At 43.5% G+C, this 20,000-nt stretch overlaps 1 protein-coding gene across 1 annotated transcript in view; it reads left to right on the top strand.

Annotated features, from left to right (window-relative positions):
- itpr3 (inositol 1,4,5-trisphosphate receptor, type 3) overlaps positions 1–20,000 on the top strand; it is a gene marked incomplete at its 5' end in the record, with an annotated part of 142,829 nt that overhangs the window by 14,872 nt on the left and 107,957 nt on the right. The window contains one exon of the mRNA XM_080734091.1: positions 14,852–14,922. Within this exon, the coding sequence (XP_080590217.1) occupies positions 14,852–14,922 (71 nt within the window). The remainder of the gene's footprint in view (positions 1–14,851; positions 14,923–20,000) is intronic.

Genomic DNA, 20,000 nt, shown 5'->3' with positions numbered 1-20,000 from the left:
AGACTAGAGGTTTGTTCTGTTAGCCTACATTTATATGAGACTAGAGGTTTGTTCTGTAGCCTACATTTATATGAGACTAGAGGTTTGTTCTGTAGCCTACATTTATATGAGACTAGAGGTTTGTTCTGTAGCCTACATTCATATGAGACTAGAGGTTTGTTCTGTTAGCCTACATTTATATGAGACTAGAGGTTTGTTCTGTTAGCCTACATTTATATGAGACTAGAGGTTTGTTCTGTTAGCCTACATTTATATGAGACTAGAGGTTTGTTCTGTTAGCCTACATTTATATGAGACTAGAGGTTTGTTCTGTTAGCCTACATTTATATGAGACTAGAGGTTTGTTCTGTTAGCCTACATTCATATGAGACTAGAGGTTTGTTCTGTTAGCCTACATTTATATGAGACTAGAGGTTTGTTCTGTTAGCCTACATTCATATGAGACTAGAGGTTTGTTCTGTAGCCTACATTTATATGAGACTAGAGGTTTGTTCTGTAGCCTACATTTATATGAGACTAGAGGTTTGTTCTGTTAGCCTACATTTATATGAGACTAGAGGTTTGTTCTGTTAGCCTACATTTATATGAGACTAGAGGTTTGTTCTGTAGCCTACATTTATATGAGACTAGAGGTTTGTTCTGTAGCCTACATTTATATGAGACTAGAGGTTTGTTCTGTTAGCCTACATTTATATGAGACTAGAGGTTTGTTCTGTTAGCCTACATTTATATGAGACTAGAGGTTTGTTCTGTTAGCCTACATTTATATGAGACTAGATGTTTGTTCTGTTAGCCTACATTTATATGAGACTAGAGGTTTGTTCTGTAGCCTACATTTATATGAGACTAGAGGTTTGTTCTGTAGCCTACATTTATATGAGACTAGAGGTTTGTTCTGTAGCCTACATTTATATGAGACTAGAGGTTTGTTCTGTAGCCTACATTCATATGAGACTAGAGGTTTGTTCTGTTAGCCTACATTCATATGAGACTAGAGGTTTGTTCTGTAGCCTACATTTATATGAGACTAGAGGTTTGTTCTGTAGCCTACATTTATATGAGACTAGAGGTTTGTTCTGTAGCCTACATTTATATGAGACTAGAGGTTTGTTCTGTAGCCTACATTTATATGAGACTAGAGGTTTGTTCTGTTAGCCTACATTTATATGAGACTAGAGGTTTGTTCTGTAGCTTACATTTATATGAGACTAGAGGTTTGTTCTGTTAGCCTACATTTATATGAGACTAGAGGTTTGTTCTGTTAGCCTACATTTATATGAGACTAGAGGTTTGTTCTGTAGCCTACATTTATATGAGACTAGAGGTTTGTTCTGTTAGCCTACATTTATATGAGACTAGAGGTTTGTTCTGTTAGCCTACATTTATATGAGACTAGAGGTTTGTTCTGTTAGCCTACATTTATATGAGACTAGAGGTTTGTTCTGTTAGCCTACATTTATATGAGACTAGAGGTTTGTTCTGTAGCCTACATTTATATGAGACTAGAGGTTTGTTCTGTAGCCTACATTTATATGAGACAAGAGGTTTGTTCTGTAGCCTACATTTATATGAGACTAGAGGTTTGTTCTGTAGCCTACATTTATATGAGACTAGAGGTTTGTTCTGTAGCCTACATTTATATGAGACTAGAGGTTTGTTCTGTAGCCTACATTTATATGAGACTAGAGGTTTGTTCTGTAGGCTACATTTATATGAGACTAGAGGTTTGTTCTGTAGCCTACATTCATATGAGACTAGAGGTTTGTTCTGTAGCCTACATTTATATGAGACTAGAGGTTTGCGGACTCTTCCCCCGTTTCATAGGGAAGTGAAACCCAATCATGGAAATTGGCCCACTGTGACCCATGGTCTAGGCCAGTGATTCTCAACCTGTGGGTCGGGACACCCAGGGGGGTCCCCAAATTATTTTGGGGGGTCCCCAGATGATTTGATTAATTTGAAACACTGTTTTCTCACTCAACCGTTAAAAAAAAGTAACTTGCAGTATAAGTGTATAGAGAGGGTATCTGCACATTTATAATGTGACAATTAAAGGACTTTTAATACCTTTGTTAATATGTAACATTGTCCAAATAGTCCAATAGGCCTATTAGAGGCAAAATCTGTGAAAATAGCCGATCTACATGCTCACAACGCCTGTCAACGCGAGGCGTTGTGAGCATGTAGATCTGCTATTTTCACAATAGAACCGTGTTATACAAGACGTAATGCCTCAACTCTTAGTGATCATCAGGGTGGGGGGGGGGGGGGGTCCCCAGTTAAAATATGATTATTTTGTGGGTCGCGGCCCAAAAAGGTTGAGAACCACTGGTCTAGGCAGAGTGACACGTGAAGCATAGAGCATCGCAGTTTAAGCCAACAACTTGTATCCTCGTCTTTATTTTTTTCAGCTTTCTAATTAATCTTTGCATGCAAAAAATAGTGTTTATTGTCATGATTCCTCACCAGCCGGGGTGGCTTTGTCAGAGGCTTAAAAGATGTTTAAATAAATACTTTATGAAATGTCTATGGATGAAATGCCGACAACGGAGTGAGGGCGGGCGGGGCTTAAACTGCGATGCTCTATACACTCTATGCCTCAATATTATGACATCACCCTCTACGTTTATATCAGGATGATGACGTCATCACCCGATTGATGATGTCACTCTGTGTCTTTCCCAAGGGCTTTCCCATTGGATGATGACGTCAGCGCAGAGACTCACAGATTTCCCTAATTTATAGATATAGATACACAAAGGCATAGTGTGTAACCGTGTCCCGTGTTTACATAACCAGACAATAATAATACATGTTTAACTAATCATGTCCCCCTACAGCAGTGGTTCTCAACCTTTTCAGGCCGCGACCCCCTCTTACATAATCATATCTGGGGACCCCCCACCCTGACGAGCACTAAGAGTTGAGTCATTACATTTTGTATAACACGGTTCTATTGTGAAAATTGTAGATCTACATGCTCACAACGCCTCGCAATTTAGATTGGCTATTTTCACAATTTCTGCCTCTAATATTTGACAATTTAGCCAGTGTTTAATTTGTCATTTTAGAGGTATTAAAAAGTCCTTAAATTGTCACTTTAGAAATGTGCAGATACCCTCTATACACTTAAACCTTATGTTGGTTTGTTTACTGTTGAGTGAGAAAACAATGTTGCACACTAAGTTAATCATCTGGGGACTCAAATAATTTGAGGACCCCCCGGGGGGTCCTGACCCACAGGTTGGTAACCACTGCTCTATAGCAGCAGTTCTCAGCCACACTGGAGTATTTAGGGCGGATTCACACTGCGGTCTTGAGACCGGTCTCGAGGCTACTTGGCAGATGTTTAAACCGGTTTTGACAGTGTGAAGCGTGCGGTCTTCCTCAGAAACGGATAGCCTCGAAACCACCTCAAGAGGTAGTCTCGAGACTGCATTGTGCGACCTCGAGACCGGTGAGCCGCAGTGTGAAGCAACCGGCCTCAAAAACGGTATTGATGTTGAACGTGACCTCATATAATGTCGACGAGTCAGCCGTCGGCACAAATAAACACTGGGTAACAGTTGTCGACATGGCCATGGGATCAGCGACTTCATCTCACAGAGAGATTGCTTGTAGGACTGTCTTCTAAAATTCGTTTATATGTTTTATATCACCAGTTAGCCTACTACTGTGGTGCGCTGGACTGGTGTCATGTACTTCCAATTGGGAGAAGTAGCACTAGCAATTGGCGAACAGTTATTTATTGTCTCGCACCAGCGCACTGAGCGCAGGGATGAAAGTGAGACGGGACGGCCAGAACCGGCGCTCCGTTAAAACATTCGGAACACGGGACTGTAATCATCATGTGTATAACCCGAGAGGACCCAATAGGACCCGTAGCCTACTGTGTGTGTGACGTGTGTGTACTTTTTGCTTTTTATGCAAACCGTAAAGCAAGCAATCAATTAATCAATCAATGCGTATGCGTGTAGTTGTGTGCTGTCACTGCTGTGCTGTTTAGGCTGACCTAGGATCAGATTCAGGTCCGTTATTAGCCGCGAGGCAGCGACATGAAGTATGGCTGTAACTGTGAGATGATAATGCTGCTCTGGGATCAGATTTACAGCGGGAGGGGGGGGGGGGCTTGGTGTGTGCGTGCATGCATGCGTGTGCGCTGTCGCCCGTCGGGAAAGAAAAGCAGAAAGAGAAAGCACTAGCCTACAAGTTAAACCATGAACTGTTAAACCATGAAAACAAACCTAAAATGACTTACCACTGTTGATAGAAAATAGCCTAAAAGTATTCCTTTATCCCTGACTTTTGTTTCGATGTTATAGATTCCTTGGCACTGCTTGTGCACTGCTGTGCCTGCTTGACGTGCCATTAATGTGAATATTAAGCCACAAGCGTTTCAATTGTAGGCCATGTTGATTATTAAATAATTAAAATAATAAGTGCGCTGCGCTGCATGTCTCGCTCATCATTCTGCACGTTTATGCGCCAGGAAAATAGCAGATCTACAAGCTCACAACGCGTCACGGATGCGAGGTCAGTGTGAGCTTGTAGATCAGCGACACCTACTATACAGGTCAATTGATATGCAAATAGGCTTGTTTGTCTTGTCGAGGTGTGGGGGGTGCGAGACCCAAGACCACTGCAACAATGTTCCACACTGCGCTGTCGCGCGTTATTGAATTGTTACACCAACTTTCGTGCCTGAATTTATTGGCAACCACCATCAGCAATGTCGCATAGTTGATGACACTATGTGCATACCACCACCTATAGGACCGGGCTGTATAGTGCTAGTGATCTCCAGGGAGGCCAGAAGGTCTGCCAATGTGAATGCTGGCCAGCATGAACCAGCAACCGGTTTCAGAATCAGTTCTAATCAAACGGATTGCAGTGTGAATCCGCCCTGTTGGTGGGGACATGGTAGTGCTGTCGCCTCATAGCTAGAAGGTCCCGGGTTCCATTCCCACTGGGGATGCTGTGGGCGCTGGGGGCGTGTTCCCTCCTCCGCATCATCAGCGCCCACACCCTAGGTGGGGTTGGCGAAAGGGCCTTTCTGTGTGGAGTTTGCATGTTCTCCCCGTGTTCCCTAGGGTAGATACCCTCACACAAACATGCAGTAATCCTGGTCTCTATAATGCCTCCCTTTTGGACAGATGGAGGGGAAAGGAACCGGTTGGAATAACGTGTTTCTTCCACACGCTACATCCAGCCGGGGAAAGTCCCCGACTGTCAGGTGATAAGAAGGAATTGAAGGAAGCATGAGCTCAGTGCCCAGGTTGGCAGAGGGAGAGCAGAGCCCAGGATTACAGCTTAGGTAGTGGTGGAAAAAGTATTCCATTTCTTTACTTGATTAAAAGTATCAATACTGCAATGTAGAAGTACTCTGTTACAAGTAAAAGTCCGGAATTCAAAATGTACTTGAGTAAAAGTATGAAAGTGTTGGCATCAAAATGTACTTAAAGTATGAAAAGTAAAGGTACAATATGTTTGAAAATAGCAGATCTATAAGCTCACAACGCGTCGCATTGTGACGCATTGTGAGCTTGTAGATCGTCTATTTTCAAATTGCCAAGGTATAAAATAGGGCTACAGTGGTTTATGTATGTTTTATAATATCATAATGTAATATCTGCAAAGTAGCTAGTAACTAAAGTTTTCAAATAAATGTAGTGGAGTAAAAGTACAATATATGGATCCGAGATGTAGTGGAGTAGAAGTAAAAGTATTGTAAATTGTAAATACTCAAGTAAAGTACAAATACCTCAATATTGCACTTAAGTACAGTACTTAAGTAAATGTACTTAGTTACTTTACACCACTGTAGTTTAGGCATAATTGGCACTGGGTGAAAAATGGGTTAGAAAATCTTAGGATAAAAATGTATTTTGAAGAAAGACTCTCTATGTATTCTGGTTTTGGTTTGTTTTGGTAGCCAAAAGAAACAGTGGAAACACCAAAGTACAACTGCTCCAGTGGCTGCTGTAGTTTTTTATTGTTTTGAACGCATGCACACACACACACACACACACGCACGCACGCACGCACGCACACACGCACGCACACACAAACGCACACACACACGCGCACGCACGCACGCACGCACGCACGCACGCACGCACGCACGCACACACGCACGCACGCACGCACAAACGCACACACCCACGACAGCAGCAGCTGTTGATTGTGGTGGAGCCAGGCTTTGAGTGAGAGAGATTAGGAGTCCATTCAGAAACACATTAACTATATTAGACTGTCACTTACACACACACACACACACAGCTCCCAGGCACGCACACACAGACAGACAGACACGTGCACACACACACACACACACACACACACACACACACACACACACACACACACACACACACATACACACACACAGGTGTGTGTGTGAGAGAGATTAGTTTTGATCTCTATAATGATCAAAGTTTAGGAAGCAGAACCAAGGGCACTTTGTCTGTCTGTCTGTCTGTCTGTCTGTCTGTCTGTCTGTCTGTCTGTCTGTCTGTCTGTCTGTCAGCTCCATTCAGAGGGGTTTTATTGGCATGGGAAACTATTTACATTGCTAAAGATGTACTGTAACTGATGTAAAATAAAGTTAAAAAGGTTTTTAACGGAAACTAGTTTGAACAATTGAAGTTGCCTGCATGCTAGCATAAAGAAGTGTGTAAACGGTGCTGTTAAACAGTGAAACCAAATATGGTAGAGGCAGACTGTCAAAGAAGTACAGCATGTTATCAGTCTGCCCAGCATTGCTGGGGTTTTATTGCGCTAATGTGTTGCAAAGCGTTGCAACGTGTTGCATGACGTTGCAAAGCGTGTTGGTCACTGTGTTCAGGTTCTGCTTTTGGCCAGGTTCTCAGTCTCTCCCTCTCTACAAGCTCTCGCTGAGAGCTTGTAGATCGGCTATTTTCAGCAAATAGGTTTGGTGTTGAGGTTAAAGGAGAGGCAGACCAAGTACAGAGTGAAAGGTCAGGTTTACTAAGTATCGACGATTTAAGACTTAAATCGTCGATACTTAGTAAACCTGACCTTTCCACTTAAACCCTAACCCTAGCCACTTAAATTAAGTGGCTAAATGTCTGAAACAAGAATCCAACAGACTGATGACAGTGCTGTCAAACAAGTCAATGAAAACCTGCATAACGCATTTATACAATATGTAGAGGGGGTCCCTGCTTCAGGTACACATTATTGTGTATCATTATTTTATGCTTTAACTATTGAAAAATAGCAGATATACAAGCTCACAGCGCGGCACCGAGTGTCGCGCTGCGAGCTTGTAGATCTGCTATTTTTGAAAAATCGTAGAATAGAATAGAATTTTGACCCGATTTTATAAGTGTCTTTTGAATCCTTCTAAGGTTTTTGGAAAAACCCTATGTTTCTATGTCAGCAATCTGGCCTGCCATCGTCAAAGAAAAGGTCCTTTTCACTTAACTGGAGCTCAGTTAGTCTGTTCTTGAGAGACTACTATGTCAGTGGTTCTCAAACTTTTTCATGTGAAGGACCCCCAAAATGATTTGGCCACAGACCCCCATCTCAAAATATTTAGTTCCAGGGACCCCCCAGAAGCAAAATTTGAGTTACAAACGTTCACTTTAAAAGATTTGCACATATTTTCACAACTTAAAAAAAATAGCAGATCTACAAGCTCACAGCGCGGCACACAGTGCCGCGCTGTGAGCTTGTATATCTGCTATTTTTCAATAGCTAAAGCATTAAATAATTCTTGGCCTAAATGGGTTAGGTTATTTATACAATATGTAGAGGGGGTCCCTGCTTCATCTCTCTCTCAGTTAAGGGGTCCTTGGCCTGAAAACATTGAAGACCACTGCTCTGCTTGCAACATGCAACTACTGGCAACCATTATCCCCAATGACAGTTGCAAGTTGCATTGGTGTGGACCGTTTAGCTGCAAGGAGTTGCGACGAGTTGCATTTGTGAGGTTTGGCCTTTTTAAGAGCATCTCTCCATATATGGGCTTATGATGTCACTCACAAAGGAGAACATTGCTTGGTAACAATGCTTGATTTGCTGGCAGGGATCTCCATGTATGGGCAATTGGGCATCCATGCGACGTTATAAGTGAAGTCCATATATGGGGCATATGGCACTCCCGATCTCTCTCCCCATTTCTTGTCAGTCTACTGCCCTATCAATAATTGCATAACCTCCCCCCCAAAAAATGAAAGACTTTAATGTTTAGTAAAAACAGCATGAAAACGATAATAAAAGGAGCTGTTTTGGATATACCTACAGTAGCTACAAGGTTTCCACCCAAATTAAGTGCTCTGTTCGTTTGTATGTACTGTAGAGTATATCCACATACTGTATGCACTGAGCTCTGTACGGTGCACATATCACACTAATATGATTAGTAGTCTGCTGTACACTGCTGGTATTCCACTGGACGTCCTTTTCCTGTCACCACAGCTCATTAATCTCTCTGACTGTGTTTGCACATGGCTCTGCGTCACCCAGCAGATATGAACGTTTTTTTTGTCATGTTTTCAAACTCTTTTTGTTTATAATCTGTGGGAAGCATGTGTTTCTGATGTCTTGGTACAGTTGGCAGGTAGTTACAGTAAGAGAGAAAAGATCATCTCATGCGCTGTGGTGGGAGCACGCACGCATGCACGCATGCACGCACGCACGCACACACGCACACACGCACACACGCACACACGCGCATGCATGCAGTCTGTCTTCTCTTGGGAGCCAGTGTCTGTCTGTGGCTGCCTTTGCCTTTTCTCTGTGGCAGGAATGTGCTGCTCACTGGAGTCTGTACAAGGATTGACTTAGTTTTGGATCAGTCACAGTGCTGGGGTGTTCTGCTGCTGCCACTGTGTGTGTCCTCTGTTTAGGGTTAAAGAGTTTCCCACTTTGTTCTTTGGCTTTAGGTTGATGCTCTCCAGTGGTCTTCTTATCATTTGGTTTAGAGTCCATGGGTGTTTTCTGTCTGCTAGCAGTGCTTGTGTTTGTAGATAGATAGATAGATAGATAGATACCTTTATTATCCCAAGGGGGAAATTCAGTTGTCCAGTTGTAGTAGCACAGCAGTATACAGTTATTTACAAAGTTACAGAGAAGTAAGAAAAAAGATAGATAGGAGGAAAAAAACAAGAGCAGTACAGTACCAATAAAGAGAAGGTGCATCAAGAGAGGGGGCGAATAATATATAAATATATATACATAAAGTCTCTTACAAAAAGAGACCATAGCAGTCAATGCTAGTTAGTGCAACAAGTATCTCACTGTCATTGTTAAACAAGCACAGCTGTGGTGGCAGAAATGTATCAACCTGTTTCCGCGAGAATTTACTGTAGCATTATCTGCAGGACACTTTCGGTTAACAGCAGACATACAAACTCACGTCGCGTCGCAGATGCAACCGTTGTGAGCTTGTAGATCACTCTCGGCTGCGACGCCGGAAACTGCTGTACACCTTCTGCACAATGCACGACGGGATGTGGGAAAGTTGTGGATAGATTGCCTTATATATGTATTGTTACTTGTTGGCCTTCCATTTAGGGCTGTCACGATTATGACATTTTACACTACGATTAATTGTCACTCAAATAATTGCCATTAACGATTTAATTGTGTTTTTGTCGTTGACAATTACATTTCTGTTTGGCTTGTAGGCTTTGAAGTTGCACATGGCAGATATGACACATAACCTCAATATACAAAGAAATGAAAGACATGTTTGACTTTAAAAAGACCATTGATAGTGGAAATAGCCGATCTACAAGGTCACAACGCATCGCGATGCGACGCATTGTGAGCTTGTAGATCTGCTATTCCCACTATTTTTTAAATGTTTGAACATAATAAACATTTTTCAACATGTAAACGATTATGACGATTATCTCAAAATAATTTAAATTATGTCAAATAATTGCGATTAGACGATTATGTAATAATTGTGACAGCCCTATTTGAATGTCTAGTCAGCAAGCAGCCGTCAGTCTAACATCTGAGCTCACTCTTAAGCCCTTAGCACACAGGACAGTTGCGTTTCTTCTGTTTGCTGCATGAATAAAACGCATTGGATTTGGTGTGCAATGCTGTGCGGAATCGGCGCTGCGGATCCCAAAAGGAGTCATAAAAGGAGTGATGAGTTTTTTACCGCATGCGACAAGACGCACAAATCGAACTGGGTTCGATCGAGAAAAAAACGCACAGCGGCAGCCACTCGTCGCACGGCTAATTCGGAGCCGGTGTGCATGAGGTCATAGAGAATCATTGTTTTCTTTTCAAAAAATTATATTGTCCGTTTTATCCGTGCGGTTAAACGCGCCTGTGTGCAAATGGCTTTACTGTCAGCAGAGTAAGAGCATTGTGTTAGTACATATATTGTTTCATTTCACTCTACCCTTCTGGGAACTCCATTCTATCATTTCAGTTACACAGCACACCACACACAGTGGTTATTCTATCATTTCAGTTACACAGCACACCACACACAGTGGTTATTCTATCATTTCAGTTACACAGCACACCACACACAGTGGTTATTCTATCATTTCAGTTACACAGCACACCACACACAGTGGTTATTCTATCATTTCAGTTACACAGCACACCACACACAGTGGTTATTCTATCATTTCAGTTACACAGCACACCACACACAGTGGTTATTCTATCATTTCAGTTACACAGCACACCACACACAGTGGTTACACAGCACACCACACACAGTGGTTACACAGCACACCACACACAGTGGTTACACAGCACACCACACACAGTGGTTACACGGCACACCACACACAGTGGTTACACGGCACACCACACACAGTGGTTACACGGCACACCACACACAGTGGTTACACAGCACACCACACACAGTGGTTACACAGCACACCACACACAGTGGTTACACAGCACACCACACACAGTGGTTACACAGCACACCACACACAGTGGTTACACGGCACACCACACACAGTGGTTACACGGCACACCACACACAGTGGTTACACGGCACACCACACACAGTGGTTACACGGCACACCACACACAGTGGTTACACGGCACACCACACACAGTGGTTACACGGCACACCACACACAGTGGTTACACGGCACACCACACACAGTGGTTACACGGCACACCACACACAGTGGTTACACGGCACACCACACACAGTGGTTACACGGCACACCACACACAGTGGTTACACAGCACACCACACACAGTGGTTACACAGCACACCACACACAGTGGTTACACAGCACACCACACACAGTGGTTTGGGACCAATTTGTGGGTCACAGAGCGATTTTTATGGGTCACGACTCAAGTCATTTTTTTTTTAAAGAAATTTATGAATTTTAAAACAAACAATCAAATCTAAGAAATTCCATAAAGTAGTGCAACTAGCCGATCTACAAGCTCACAACAACATTAGAATTACAGCCAGGCCAGGAAGTAAAATAAAAATAAACGTAAAAGCACTGCTTAGAAATCACAAATAAAAGTATAGATTACATAGTGAAGTTCTCATAATGGTCTGAGGATATGAATTAAGAGCGCTGACGTTCTGTCAAGGTCAACATTTGTTCGTTCATTTAAGGTTGATATAAATCCAACATCTGTTCCACGTCTCTTTCATCTCCTCCATTTTGTAACATCCTGGTTAGAAAGTGGACCTCACAACCTTAAAGGTCCATGAAACACAAAATCACTTTTTCTATAAATATATATTATATCAATGAGTCACTTGTGATAGGGAGCAGTGATATGGTTCAGTTTGCCTATAGCCTTGTGGATTCAGAGCTTTCTGCTGGTCTCTGCAGCTATTTCTGTTTACTTCCAGTTTCTAGAAGAAAAGAAAACTTTGGCGCCACTCATTAAATATTAGCTATCATTGTTCTAGAGTGCAATGTGACGTAGGCATATCTAATTAATATTAACGTTTGTTTAATATAGAGTTGTATCAAGGGGGGGGCATGGTTTCATTCTGCCCTTGTTGTGGCGTCTCGTTGTGTTGTTCAGAGCATAGACTGTAGGGCTGTCGCAGTGGGGCACTTGTTGATTAGATTCGGCAACTCCATGTTCTATAACCAGTTAAAATGGACAAGTATTTTACAAAGAAGCTGTCTGAGCTTTTTTCCATGGACACACTTTCTCCAGCTTTGGACTGTTTACCACAGAACCGAAGAAGAAGGGACGCTAAGCTATCGCCGATAGCTATTTTCTGTGTAGTGTGTGTGTGTGTGTGTGTGTGTGTGTGTGTGTGCGCACGCGTGCGTCGTGACAGTGCGCACACACACACAACGTCCACACACGAAAAATAGCAGATCTACAAGCTCACAACGCGTCGCGAAAGTGACTCGTTGTGAGCTTGTATGTCAGCCAGGGCTCGAGACTAACGGCATCCCTACGTCCCAGGGACTTAAATATATGTGTTCGGGACGCAAATGAATCTCCCCTGGGACGCATTCGGGACGTAGAGGATTTTTTTGAGCCAACGGCGCATATCAATGTCACTGCTCAAACCATGGTGTGCAAACTCGCAGCATGAGACTCACAGAAAATGAATAGGCTATGATGTAAACAGAATGTTTAAGAAGTTACCACAGGCAGTGCTGATCATCCTTTTCAGGTACTTAGTTGCTAAAATGCTGCGCAATTTGAAGAGATTAACTAGCAGAATGAGGCAGAGAACAGACTGTCTGGGTTACAACTAGTGGAAAATAGCCGATCTACAAGCTGTGGCTGAGAGATAAATCTTAGCATCCCCGCCCGGCCGCCCCCTGCTTCGCCTCATAAAGAGTAACGTTATATGATTTGGATTGTGATTATTAATGAAAATGTAAAACGGAACACTGTCAACGCACCAAGCACAGACACATAGGCTAGCCTACGTTTAGTGAGCAGCACGCGCAGTTGTTTGGATATTGGAGTAGGACACATTGTAATTAAATCAACGGTTTGTTTAACTTTTGTCATCTCTATAAACCTATAGCCTATATTCCCAATTACAAGACGTTATGTGAATATGTTCGTCTAATCGTCTAATCAACTTCATCATCACAACCAGCCGTGAGCCGTGCAAGCTGGCATTCATTTTACAAAGTTCCCGTGCCGTGTGACAGCTTATTTTCTCCAGTCCAGTAGTGTCTCTAAAACAACCGGTCCACTCATAATAAATAACTCCATTTCGGCAGCAGCTGCACGCCGCACGCGTCTCCACTCGATGAAGCGTGGATGGCACTGGTTATACTTCTTTCAGTACGACGGTGTTGTGCGGTGCGGTGAGCATATAGACGATCTAAAAGCCCTCAAAGCCCTGAGGATGCGCGTAGTTGTAGGGTTGTAGATTAGCGCGCAACACGTTCGTACGGACAAAGTACAAACCCAGTTTTACCGTAATTCCTCCAACAGTCGTGCATGATTGGTTCTTTAGTTTACCGTATGACAATCACACCAGCAAACTGGCTGAGGTAAGATTTTTAGAAGCCACAAATGACAGTATAAAAATAGAAAGGATTGTCAAGCCAATTTCATCAGCAGCAACAACAACAAAAACCACAACAACAACAATATAACAACAATAACAATAATAATAAATATTATTATAATAGTAATACTAATAGGCCTGCAATAATTTATTATTATTTTTATTATTTTTTGGGACGGATTACATTAATTTGGGGACGGTTCAATTTGTATTTTGGGACGGTCCCGGGACGTAGGTGAAAAAGGTTAGTCTGGAGCCCTGATGTCAGCTACGTAGCTATGTAGCCGAGCTAAATAGCCGTACGGCTATTAGCTCGGCTACATAGCTGATATACAAGCTCACAACGTGTCACTTTCGCGACGCGTTGTGAGCTTGTAGATCTGCTATTTTTCGTGTGTGGACGTTGTGTGTGTGTGCGCGCGCGCACTGTCACGACGCACACACGCACACACACACACACACACACACACACACACACACACACACACACACACACACACACACACAGAAAATAGCTATCGGCGATAGCTTAGCGTCCCTTCTTCTTCGGTTCCGTGGTAAACAGTCCAAAGCTGGAGAAAGTGTGTAAATGCTCAGCCAGCTTCTTTGTAAAATACCTGCACATTTTAATTGGTTACAGAACATGGAGTTGCCGAATCTTTATACTTTTTACACCTCCAATGGCTGGTTTTAAAAAATGTTTCCGAAATGGAAAAGCAACAAGTGCCCACTGCTGACAGCTTCGGTCTGTCTCTCTCTAAGAAGACGCATTACTCCGCCCCCTCCCCCCACAACGGCAGATAACCACGCCTACATTTTAGAAATCTTTTCATGTTCTGAAATCCCATAAAACAAATTAGAGGCGGGGTTTCTTATCCCTTTAACACATACCCCGCCATTTGTAAATACCTTCGTACTCTCATACGCCTCTGTCTCCATAGACTTCCATGTAATTCATAGTGCACTGATAATGTCATGTCCATGCCTAGATAATGCACCACGTGTGTGCACATTGCTCACAGCTTTCAAACAAAAAAATCCGAATGGAAATCCGTTCAGGCATTCATGAACTAGCAGCCATTATGTTTTCCTAAAATGTAAACAAAGATGGCTGCCATGTTTGAAAGATGGGGTTGCTATGGGGGTTAAACATGCAATTTCGCTATTGCTATCATGCCTACTACATTTTTTTTTTTTTTTTTTTTTTAAACAGGAAATTCTCTGGACTATCGGGCCTGGCGGGGAAGGACATTAGCATATTCTCGCGACTATCGGGCCAGGCAGTGAATGAGTTAATGTGTCCCTCTCTACCGTTTTCAGTAATTCATGGCATTTTGACATATAATGTATGTGTGTGTGTGTTTCCAGGTTGGTGGATGATCGTTGTGTTGTGGAACCGAGTGCTGGAGACCTGGAGAATCCACCCAAGAAGTTCAGAGGTAGTGTGTGTGTGAGTGCGCATATGCATATGTGTGTGTGTGTGTGTGCATATGTGTGTGCATATGTATGTGTGTGTGTGTGTGTGTGTGTGCGTGCGTGCGTCCGTGCGTGCGTGCGTGCGTGCGTGAGTGAGTGAGTGAGTGTTTGTGAGTGCGTGCATGTGTGCGTCCATTCATGAGTGTGTGTGGTTTCTACTCTTCTGAGCTTCAGACACAGTTGGCATACAAGTTTTCCACTGACTACTCTCTGAGGAGGACACACACACACACACACACACACACACACACACACACACACACACACACACACACACACACACACACACACACACACACACACACACACACACACACACACACACGCAGCCACAGCCTAGTTGTGTTAAAGTAGAACAGGGAGATTGATTGACTGTTGATTGACTGCTTTCAAGCCCGATAACCATTTACACTGCAGCAATACTGCTGGTTATACAGGCAAATGATGTTTGACTTGCTGTACGCACACACACACACACACACACACGTACGTACACTCACGTGCACACACGTGCGCAGAGAGAGATAAGGCATTACCGTAACACGTCTGTGACCAGGATGTGTCAATATTGACCCGTACCTATCGCTCCTTCTCTGCACCTTAATGTTAAGGTTAATTTACACTCTGTAGTACGAGGGTGTTGCTCTCCAAGAACCACATCTAGACGAGTTCTTCTGGAACGCCTGATCTTTGTCACAGACAGGGTGGTGAAATGTGGGCCATGACCCGATGATCAGCATCCAAGATACCAGCAGACGGAATGAGTTCTCTCAGGAGGGCGGCTGGGCATCTGGAGCTATATTTTCGTCCATGCGCTATTTATAAAATACTTAAAATAGCCGATCTACATCAACACGTTGTGAGCTTGTAGGTCAGCTATTTGAAATATTAAAAAAAAGAAATTCAAAGAAGTTTTGGGATAAGGGGTAAGACATGGACCAAAATAGAGCCCATGATCTCCTTGCGGATTGGATGAGAAGTTCAGTCGTCTGGGAGAGACTCGTAGCAGAGCCTCTGCTCCTTTACTTGGAAAGGAGCCAGTTGAGGATGGTTTGGGCGTCTAATAGGGATTGATTGAATTGAATACAAACAGCACAAACGTATAGTGATAATGATCTTCCCTGCCGTATTCGCTAGCCTAGCTATTTAAGACTTATACTTAACAGTCAGGTTACCAAACCAGCTAGACATACCATATCTCAGAATGGATTCTATACTAGCCCTGTAGAAAGTCAACATAATATTCACACGGACTCCGATAAGCCTGTAGTTTGCATGGCTTATCTGGGTCTAGGGTGGGGTTTTTGAGGAGAGGTGTTATAATGGCAGTTTTAAGAACTGATGGAACATGGCTGATGGAATGGTTTATTGCTTTGGTGATCAAGGGGCTCATGGCTTGGATGTGCTGTTTGACCAGGGCTGTGGGAAGGGGGTCCAGGGTGCAGGTGGAGGGCTTCATCCGGCTGATAGTGTCCTCAACCTCCTGCTGTGTGGTGGGAGAGAAACGCGTGAATCAAAACAGCATCCCGGTTTCGACAACGGAACAAGGGGGGAGCGCTTGTTTTCGGTGGAGATGACGGAGGCACGCCGGCATTATATTATAAACACAATCTGATCTAGCAATCATGACATAGGCTATTTATTATAATCACTAATTCACTATGAAGTGTCTTTAATTATAATTAAAGTAAAAATAGTCAAATAACTTAAAATAAATTGTTCTGCCCACAACCTTATCAAACCAAAATGCCTAAACTACTGTAAATGTAGGCCTATTATAACTATGATAATGGTTCTTAATTAGTCCCAATTATTAAGCAGAATACTTCACCTTATGAATATAGAATGTTTATGATTAAATATGTTATGAAACATCGCATTGTCGAGCGTTGCGACGGTCGCATGAGCCGACTCGCATCGTTACCGACTTATGTGCCGTTATGGACAGAATAGTAAATCTTCAGCCCCCCGAGTTTTGTCACCTCCGCGCGGTCCTGGGGAACACAACGGAGCGCTCCCTACCTCCGGTTCAGCCAATCACAAGCTTCCACTGCCGATACCGGGGTGCTGTTTTGATACACGCGAGAGAAGCAGCAGAGCGGCCGGGGGGCCCCAGGCTGTGGGTCAACAGTAGGGGGGATGGAGTGGGTGGGCCGGAGAGGGAGGAACGGATGGTGTCGACTTTTGTTCTAAAGAAGACAAGGAAGTTGTTGCATTGTTCTGCTGTGGTGGCTCTGTTTGTTGGGGTTTGAGGTTTCAGGAAGTGGTTTATGGCTATTGTTAATGATATTGGAACCGTTCAAGCTCGTCGGTGAACCAAGGAGCTGAACGTGAGAAGGTGACTGCTCTTGTTTGTCCTGGGCGTAAATATCAAGGAGACTGCTCAGGGATTGGTTGTAATAGTCCACCCATTCATTTGCTGATGTCGGCGTTTGCCTTACCTTATCAGTTGCAGAGAGAGATGATGGAGGTCCAAAGTCAGGGTATCCGGGTTGATGCGTTTGAAAGTTTACTGTTGAGTGAGAAAACAATGTTGAACATTATAAAGTCATCTGGGGACCCCCCAAAACCCCGACCCACAGGTTGAGAACCACTGCAATAAGGGACACATCTTTGATTTGGTACTTTGAGTGAAAGAACTAAAGAAGAGTAAAAGTACAATACTTGGAGATGTAGTGGAGTAGAAGTAAGTATTGGAAATTGGAAATACTCCAGTAGATTCCTCAGAGCTACTAGGCGGTCCTCCACATCTTTGTGTGATAGAAGCATTTTTGTACTTATTTTTTATATTGACCACTTAAACCCTCGCGTCCGTCCATATTCTGAGAACTTTAGCCAAACATAGCCGATCTACAAGCTGCGATGCGTTGTGAGCTTGTAGATCGTCTATTTTCGGCTAAGAGGATTGGTGCAGAGGGGGAAAAAGAGCAGAATAAGTACAGTGAAAGGTCAAGTTAATATTAAGTATTGACGGTGGTTAAATGTCTGAAAACACATTGACATGAATCCAAAATACACTGATGATTGAGCTGTCAAACAATATAACCATATGGAATCTATGAACAGGTTGTGGAGGTCCCTGCTTCATCTCTCTCTCAACTAAGGCAGTGTTTCTCAACCTTTTTTCTGCATGGGCACACTTTTCATGTCCCAAGAATCCATGGGCACACCAACATAATACGGGGGTGTAAATATCGTCACTGTCGGGAAGAAACCTTGTATCTCCAAGTTTAAACTTTGTACGTTTGTTTGCAAAGTAAAGCCCTGCTTCATCATACAAGGCTGTCGCACAACAGTAGTGAAAACAGCAGATCTACAAGCACACCGGTGCGAGGCGTTGTGTGCTTGTAGATCGGCTGTTTTCACTAGTTTAAATCATTTTTAAAATGATAAATACAATACTGGCTTTCAAGCAGTTTTCAAGGGGCACACTTGACCCTTCTCAGGGGCACACCAAAGGTCCCCAGGCACAGTGGTTGAGAAACACTCAACTAAGGGGTCCTTGGCCTGAAAATGTTGAAGACCCCTGCAGTCAGTAAACAACACACAGACCTCCCCATGGCAGTGTAAAAAGCTTTGCCTGTAGTTATACGACATCCTGTGTCCCGTCTATCCGCGTTATTTACAAGTCAAATCCGCCTTGCGTGTCTGTGATTGGCTCCTGGGTAAATAGTGAGTGTGTCAACAGGGCCTGACTGAGTAGCACACACACATGCACACGCACGAACGCACGCACGCACGCATACGCACGCACGCACGCACGCACGCACGCACGCACAGCACACACACACACACGCACATGCACTCACACATAGTCTCCCTGCAGTTTGATGTGATTATAGAACTAAACTAGACCTTACGCGTTCGAATATATAGAAGTATGAGGATGTATTTGCTCCACATAAGTTTTCTATACCCGTTGGAAGATGAGACACATCACCCGTTGAGAGAGAGAGAGAGAGAGAGAGAGAGAGAGAGAGAGAGAGAGAGAGAGAGAGAGAGAGAGAGAGAGAGAGAGAGAGGCCAAATTATGCGTGGGGCTACAGATCCCATGGCCTGGAGGAACGGGCCGTAACCCTGACAACAGGCTGTAGAGCTCAGAGTGAAGAAACGCTAAAAAATCGCTAGAATTTGGGAAAAATGAAATTCGGGCTCCGTCATCGTGTGTATAATGCTAATGACCAATGCCATGTTAAATTTGAGATCAGTCGCTGAAGCGAGTGAATAGATAATGCATTTTGTGAGTGACTGACCTCATCTCTAAAATTATATGTAGGATGTCTGCCCGGGTTCAATGTTGATTCAGTGGAATGAGACTCGACAACACCAACCTGCACGTTTTAGTCTGCACGATATGTATGCAAACACTCACACACTCACTCATGTTACGCACGTATGCACACGCATGCCTGCACGCGCGCATGCACGCGCCTGCACACATGCACGTGCTTTGACTCTGCCCTATAACATTTTGCTAGCTGCCTCTGCAACTCATTTTGTTTTACCAGGATTTAAGGGACCTTGTAGGAGGGACAGATAGTAGGAAAGCTGTGAGAGTGACAGTCTAGGAGAGATAAACGATAGGAAAGCTGAGAGGGAGACAGTGTAGGGACAGACAGACAGACAGACAGACAGTAAGAAAGCTGTAAGGGAGACAGTGCAGCGAGACAGACAGACAGTAGGAAAGCTGAGAGGGAGACAGTGTAGGAGAGACAGACAGACGGACGGACGGACGGACGGACGGACGGACGGACGGACGGACGGAAAGCTGAGAGGGAGACAGTCAAGAAGAGATGTACCATAGGAAATCTGTTGGAGTGAATGTATAGGAAAGCTGTGAGAGAGACCGTGTAGGAGACACAGACACAAGCCATGTTTCCATAAACTTATTCGAATTAGGGAAGCAAATTATCAGAAATGCGTATTAAGACAAAGCAAATTTAGCCCGTTTCCATTAAACTGATGAAATGCGATTCTTGGGAGATCCTGTCTGGGTCCGTCTGACTGACGTGCTGTAAATACTTCCCGCGGGCTTGCACAC

The sequence above is a fragment of the Nannobrachium achirus genome (genome assembly GCF_963921795.1).
Source record: "Nannobrachium achirus genome assembly, chromosome: 9".
Taxonomy (NCBI): Eukaryota; Metazoa; Chordata; class Actinopteri; order Myctophiformes; family Myctophidae; genus Nannobrachium; species Nannobrachium achirus.
This window is presented reverse-complemented; position numbering and strand designations above follow the sequence as displayed.